The 7,414-nt window shown below is 38.4% G+C and overlaps 1 protein-coding gene across 1 annotated transcript; it reads right to left on the bottom strand.

Moving 5' to 3' along the window:
- Positions 1-5,891: 5,891 nt before the first annotated feature.
- Positions 5,892-6,830, bottom strand: LOC112584337 (olfactory receptor 6C2-like). The gene has a single exon (XM_025282443.3). The coding sequence runs from the start codon at positions 6,828-6,830 to the stop codon at positions 5,892-5,894; it is 939 nt and encodes a 312-aa protein (XP_025138228.3).
- Between the last annotated feature and the right edge of the window lie 584 nt (positions 6,831-7,414).

The raw sequence follows: 7,414 nt of genomic DNA, 5'->3' as shown, positions 1-7,414 counted from the left end.
ATATGTCAGCAAATTTGGAAAACTCAGCAGTGGTCACAGCACTGGAAAAGGTCAGTTTTCATTCCAATCCCAAAGAAAGGCAATGTCAAAGAATGCTCAAACTACCGCACAATTACAGTCATCTCACACGCTAGTAAAATAATGCTCAAAGTTCTGCAAGCTAGGCTTCAACAGTACATGAGCTCTGTACTTCCAGATGTTCAAACTGGTTTTAGAAAAGGCAGAGGAACCAGAGATCAAATTGTCAACATCCGTTGGATCATTGAAAAAGCAAATGAGTTCCAGAAAATCATCTTCTTCTGCTTTATTGACTACATCAAAGCCTTTGACTGTGTGGATCATAACAAACTGGAAAATTCTTCAAGAGATGGGAATACTAGACCATCTGACCTGCCTTTTGAGAAATCTGTATGCAGGTCAGGAAGCAACCATTATAGCTGGACATGAAACAACAGACTGGTTTCAAATAGGAAAAGGAGAACTTCAAGGCTGTATATTGTCACTCTGCTTATTTAACTTATATGCAGAGTACATCATGAGAAACACTGGGCTGGATGAAGCACACGCTGGAATCAAGATTGCCAGGAGAAGTATCAATAACCTCAGAGATGTAGATGACACCACCATTGTGCCAGAAAGTAAAGAAGAACTAAAGAGCCTCTTGATGAAAGTGAAAGAGGAGAGTGAAAAAGTTGGCTTAAAGCTCAACATTCAGAAAACTAAGATCATGGCATTTGGTCCCATCACTTCCTGGCAAATAGATGGGGAAACAGTGAAATGAGTGACAGAATTTATTTTTTTGGCCCTAAAATTACTACAGATGGTGACCACAACCCTGAAATGAAAAGATGCTTAGCTCCTTGGAATATAACTCATGACCAACCTAGACAGCACATTACTTTGCCAAGAAAGGTTTTTCTAGTCAACACTATGGTTTTTCCAGTAGTCATGTATAAACATGAGAGGTGGACTATAAAGAAATCAGAGTGCCGAAGAATCGATGCTTTTGAACTGCGGTGTTGAAGAAGACGCTTGAGAGTCCCTTGGACTGCAAGGAGATCCAACCAGTCCATCCTAAAGGAAATCAGTAGTGAATATCCATTAGAAAGACTGATGTTGAAGCTGAAACTCCAATACTTTGGCCACCTGATGCAAAGAGCTGATTCATTTGAAAAGACCCTGATTCTGGGGAAGTTTGAAGGTGGGAGGAGATGGGGACAGCAGAGGATGAGATGGTTGGATAACATCGCTGACTCAATGGACATGAGCTTGAGTAAACTCCAGAAGTTGGTGATGGACAGGGTGGCCTGGTGTGCTGCAGTCCATGGGGTCACAAAGAGTCAGACACAACTGAGCGACTGAACTGAACTGAACTGAATGAAAGTTGTATACATATGACCCTTTTCTAATTCAATAACTAAATATTTATGTGGTAAAGTACATATTTTCATTATCACTTCTGCATTATACCTTTTAATGGATAAATCATTATTTAATAAAGCTTGTCCTATTTTTAAAAAGTGTTAGTTTCTCAGTCATTTCCAACGATTTATGACCTTTGGATTGTAGTCTACCAGGCTTCTCAGCCCATGGAATTCTCCAGGCAAAAATACTGGAGTGGGTAGCCATTCCTGTCTCCAGAGGAACTTTCCTACTCAGGGATGGAGCCTGGGTCTCCTACATTGCAGGCAGATTCTTTACCATCTGAGCCATCAGGGAAGCCCTCTCATATTTAACTCTTAGACAATTTCATGTTAAATATTTTATATAAACCTCCTTTATTTCCTTAGTTTATATTATCGGAAGAGGAATTTCTAAGGCAAGTTCCACTTATATGTTAGAATTTTGAGTGTATTGACAAATTTGCCCCAATGTGTAATAACATATAACATAAAAGTGTCTGGGTCTCCCTTTGGCACTGTTGGGATTATGGGATCTCTAGGAATTCCACTCATATCTTTTGCTTGAGTTCTGAGTCAACTAGCTGGTAAATGAATATGAAAATACCAGTTTTATTATAAAGGTATTGAAAACATGGTTTTGAATACCCCAGTAAGAAAATCTTGATTAGTCTCATTTCCAGGTAGGCAGTGCTAAAAAACCAGAACTACCCCCACTACCTTGGACAGATCCTTTTGCTAAATGACTTCAAGGAGTCTGAAATCTGTCTGCTGAAAAGATAGTTCAAAAGAGGAAATGGAATAGGTTGGGGCTTCCCTGGTGACTCAGAGGGTACAGAGTGTGCCTGCAGTATGGGAGACCCAGGTTCAATCCCTGGATTGGGAAGATCCCCTGGAGAAGAAAATGACAACCCACTCCAGTATCCTTGCCTGGAAAATTCCATGGATGGTGGAGCCTGGCAGAGTACAGTCCATGGGTTCACAAAGAGTTGGACATGACTAAGCGATTGAACAACAATAGATGGAACAGTCAGGGTTCCCAGTAAGCAAGTTTAAAGAGAAATCGAGAAAGCCATTGTGCCTGGAGAATAAATTGTGTAGATACAAATAGTATCAGAATTCAGGTTTTGTGATGATTCACCCTTCCTATTAGTTGGATTAATTGACTCCTTTTTCTTTTATGTCTTTGAGATGAGTGCAGGGTTTCTAATTGAGTTAAGAAAAGCTTCGTTTACTTGCTTGTTTCTCAGTGTGTTAAATAAAGGGATTTAACATTGGTGAAATGGAACTAATAAGGATAAAAATTACTTTATTAATAACTACCTCATTCTTGGATGAAGATATCACATAAAGATGCAGCTAGCATAAGTGATGGACACAACAATCATGTGGGAATAACAAGTGGAGAAGGCCTTCTTCCTTTGCTGGGCAGAGGGAAATCTTAGAATAGTGTTGATGCTATAAATATAGGAAAGAACTACACACATGAATTGATGATGAAGGTCAGCACAGCACACAAAATAGCCATCTGTTCTATCAGTCACATGTCTGAGCAAGAGATCTTCCAGATATGATAAACATCACAGTAAAAGTGATCAATTTCATTCAGATCAAAGAATTCCTTTGTTTGTTATAGATGTCTCCTCTGTAAAAGGTTATTCTTTCATGTTTTCTAAGGTACTTATTCAGCTTTTTTTTTTAAAACAAAGCAAAACTAATCACCATTGGCTTTCCATAGATTCATATACACACTAAACACATAATAGTAAACTTGAGGCAAAATAAATAGGAAATTCATGACACTTAGGGGAAGCATAGTGTCTACAGAAAACAGGTACCCAAAATGGCTACCTCTTTTCTTGCTGTTTATACCCTCTGCAATGTGTGCCCCTAGTTCCTTCCAAGCACAGGTGATTTTGTTTTTCTTCCTTGAATGTTGACTGGTCCTCTGACTTCCTTGGCTAATAGAATGTGCGTGGTAGAAGGCATATTGTGCCTAGGAATCCAGAGACCTTGCTTGCTTCCACTCTCTCCCCTAAGGCCTTGTGATCTTACCATGTGAACCAGTGTTAGCTAAGTGATAAAACATCATCTGGAAGAGGGTTCATTTATCTTAATAAGGAGTCGTTCAGCTTCTAAGTATGAGAATGAGGCCCTATTTGACAGCAAGACTCAATCAGCTGTGAGACAGTCTTATAAACCTAGCCAGCTAAGATCAGCTGATGTTTGTGTAAACTGGAAAAAAACCACAAACTCAAGGTTTAAACCACTGATTTAGGGATGATTTTTCATTGCATAATAACTAACTGCAGGATGTGACATGTGCATATATGACGGCCTCCACACAGAGGGCTAGGGAGGGACATAGGAAAGGAAATCTTTGTGTAAGGTGATGCCTTGAGCATGGCCTAGAAATGAGTCAAAAGCATTCCAGTCTGGACCATTGAGCTTTATGGTGAGAAATGTGAGACGTGGAAAGGAATAAATAACCATATGTATAACATCTTTATTTGAGAAATACTAGTGAAGGATGTACTTTCTGTTTTTTTAATGGTAAAGATAATCTTTCTGGAGACAATTATGTTTTCATATTGGATTCTTTGTTTATAACCCAGGGCTTCCTTGTATTTTGCTGGTTTAATTTTCTTGATGTATAGAACTTTAATTTACTGGGATTTGATGGCCCCTTTTGGCTTAATTTAGCTATCTTTAGGATGTGAATTGTATTATGTATTTCAGCACTAGTTTTACTTCATCATCATAAAGATGGTTTTAGTGTCTCAGCAGATTTTATCAGATCACTGCCACCTGGGTGATGAATTAATATAGAGACTGTGGTCTTTACTTTAGAGGGAATCTAATGAATCTAAATCCTAAAACTTTGGGCTTCAAAGTTTTTTTACAAGGTATATGTGGATCTCCATATGTCTAAGCTTATATATTTCTTCTCCAACATTAAAATCCTTTCATTTTTGCTCAATGTGAAGCCGCTCAGTCGTGTCCAACTCTTTGCAACCCCATGGACTGTAGCCTATCAGGCTCTCCCGTCCATGGGTTTTCCAGGCAAGATTGCTGGAGTGGATTGCCATTTCATTCTCCAGGGGATCTTCCCAACCCAGGAATCGAACCCAGGTCTCCCGCATTGCAGGCAGACGCTTTACTGTCTGAGCCACCAGGGAAGTCACAAACTAACCCACAATTTTTCTTGAATAGCTAACTCCTACTTGAGAAGACCAATATATATACATTTTGCCAGAAGAAATATCATTAACCTCAGATATGCAGATGACAACACCCTTATGGCAGAAAGTGAAGAGGAACTAAAAAGCCTCTTGATGAAAGTGAAAGTGGAGAGTGAAAAACTTGGCTTAAAGCTCAACATTCAGAAAACTAAGATCATGGCATCCGGTCCCATTACTTCATGGGAAATAGATGGGGAAACAGTGGAAACAGTGTCAGACTTTATTTTTTTGGGCTCCAAAATCACTGCAGATGGTGACTGCAGCCATGAAATTAAAAGACACTTACTTCTTGGAAGGAAAGTTCTTACCAACCTAGATAGCATATTCAAAAGCAGAGGCATTACTTTGCAAACAAAGGTCCGTCTAGTCAAGGCTATGGTTTTTCCTGTGGTCATGTATGGATGTGAGAGTTGGACTGTGAAGAAAGCTGAGCGCCGAAGAATTGATGCTTTTGAACTGTAGTGTTGGAGAAGACTCTTGAGAGTCCCTTGGACTGCAAGGAGATCCAACCAGTCCATTGTGAAGGAGATCAGCCCTGGGATTTCTTTGGAAGGAATGATGCTAAAGCTGAAACTCCAGTACTTTGGCCATCTCATGTGAAGAGTTGACTCATTGGAAAAGACTCTGATGCTGGGAGGGATTGGGGCCAGGAGGAGAAGGGGACAACAGAGGATAAGATGGCTGGATGGCATCACTGACTCGATGGACATGAGTCTGAGTGAACTCTGGGAGTTGGTGATGGACAGGGAGGCCTGGCATGGTGCAATTCATGGAGTCGCAAAGAGTTGGACACGACTGAGCAACTGACCTAACTGAACTGATATATATATAAACACACACACTTTTTGGATATTTGTACTTAGAAGAGAATTGATACTATTACTCCACTATTTTCCTATGAGTTAAAGGATTCAATTTTTTCCACATAAGATAATATTTCTTTTGTTGATCAAAGGCAGATTAGAATTCAGGAAAGACCTTTCTCATGGAAATATAATATCATGTTCTTTTGATTTGAGGTATTATCTTGGATAAAGTTTATTTTCAACAGGAGTTGACATAACTTGTTTATATCAAATATTTACAATATGAATTAAAATCCAGGATTTAATAATAACAGTGATATAAGCATGCTAATACCAATAGAAAATAGACCAGAATACAACAGTTAAGATGAAGATTGTGACTTCAAGTCTCAATGATCTTTTCAAATTTATATTATTATTTTATGCTTCATTTCGACATTCCTTTACTTCCTTAAAATCAATAAAATTCTTTTGATTAAGTCAGCAAAAGCTTGTTTTACTTGTTTGTTCCTCAGGCTATAAATAAATGGGTTTAACATGGGAGCAACTGAAGTAGTAAGCACTAACACACCCTTATTAACTGCCACTTCATCCTTTGCTGAAAGTTTGACATAAATGAAAATACAGCTTCCATAGGTGATAGAAACCACAATTAGGTGAGAAGAGCAGGTAGAAAAGGCCTTCATTTTTTGCTGAGCTGAAGGCAACTTTATGATAGTCTTGATGATGTATGTATAAGACAGAAACACACAGAGAAATGTCCCAATGAGAGTCAACACAGCAACGGTAAAAACCATCTGTTCTAGGAACCATGTGTCTGAACAAGAGATTTTTAACACAGGAAAAGCATCACAGAGAAAATGATCGATGATATTAGAATCACAGAATTCCAGTTCTAAGCCCAGGGAAGCTGGTGGAAATATGACCAGACAACCTGCTATCCAACAGCAAATAACAAGTCCTCCACAGACTCTACTGTTCATGATGGTTGCATATTGTAAAGGTTTGCAGATGGCCACATAGCGGTCATAGGACATGATGGCTAGGAGAAAAAATTCTGTTGCTGCAAAAATGAAGATAAAAAATATTTGACTAAAACAAGCATTATAAGAAATAGTCTTGTCCCCAGTTGATAAGCTGTATAAGAATCTGGGAATGCAGACGGTGGTGAATAAGGTTTCTAAAAAGGAGAAATTTTTGAGGAAAAAGTACATGGCAGTTTTAAGGCGAGAATCTACTGAAGTGAGTATAATGATGGTCAGGTTGCCAGTGACACTCAATGTGTAGGAAGCAAATAGAAATATAAAGATCAGAACCTGCATTGGAGGATCATCTGTTAGTCCCAGGAGAATGAATGTAGGTAATGATGTATGGTTTTTCATCACTGACTTGTACTTCTTCTCAAGCTCCTCACAAAGTCAAGTGACACTGAACTGAGAAAACCTGTATGAAATTATAAGGCTATGGCTACTGGGTAAAAAAATCCAATCAATGCAATGAATAGTCATTTTCTTCTTTGATGACAATGACAGATCAAAACTTTGGAATTGTCAGCTCCTTTGGTGATCATTATAGGTATCCTCAAATTCAGGTTTTTCTGAAATAAGTTTGTACTAGAGTCCGTATGTTTATACTCTTTGCATGTTCTCATCTCTCGATTTTTTCAATTTAAATTTTGTCCCTTATATTCTGAAATGTATTTAGCTATAGAATTAGAAAGAATCATCTGGGCCATAAAATTTTGTGGATTTGATAGTATTCTTTTTCTCCTGAGTAGTAATTCTTCACTACTCACAGGTTTGAATGAGCTCACAAGTTGCTTGAAGTGTGGGTTCCTGTTAAATGCAAATTAGTAACATTTGTATAAAATGTCAAACTGGAGGCCATGTGTGCAGCATCTGAATGCTTTTACTGCAGTCACCAAAGAGTTATCTCATTTTATGTATTTTACTATTGGTATCAGAAT

This window comes from Bubalus bubalis, chromosome 4 (genome assembly GCF_019923935.1).
Source record: "Bubalus bubalis isolate 160015118507 breed Murrah chromosome 4, NDDB_SH_1, whole genome shotgun sequence".
NCBI classification, from domain to species: domain Eukaryota; kingdom Metazoa; phylum Chordata; class Mammalia; order Artiodactyla; family Bovidae; genus Bubalus; species Bubalus bubalis.
The sequence above is the reverse complement of the archived record's forward strand: the minus strand, read 5'-3'. Positions and strand labels throughout refer to the sequence as shown.

Bases quoted from the DNA above. Each gene is read 5' to 3' on its own strand.
- LOC112584337 (XM_025282443.3), bottom strand. From the start codon at position 6,830: ATGAAAAACCATACATCATTACCTACATTCATTCTCCTGGGACTAACA.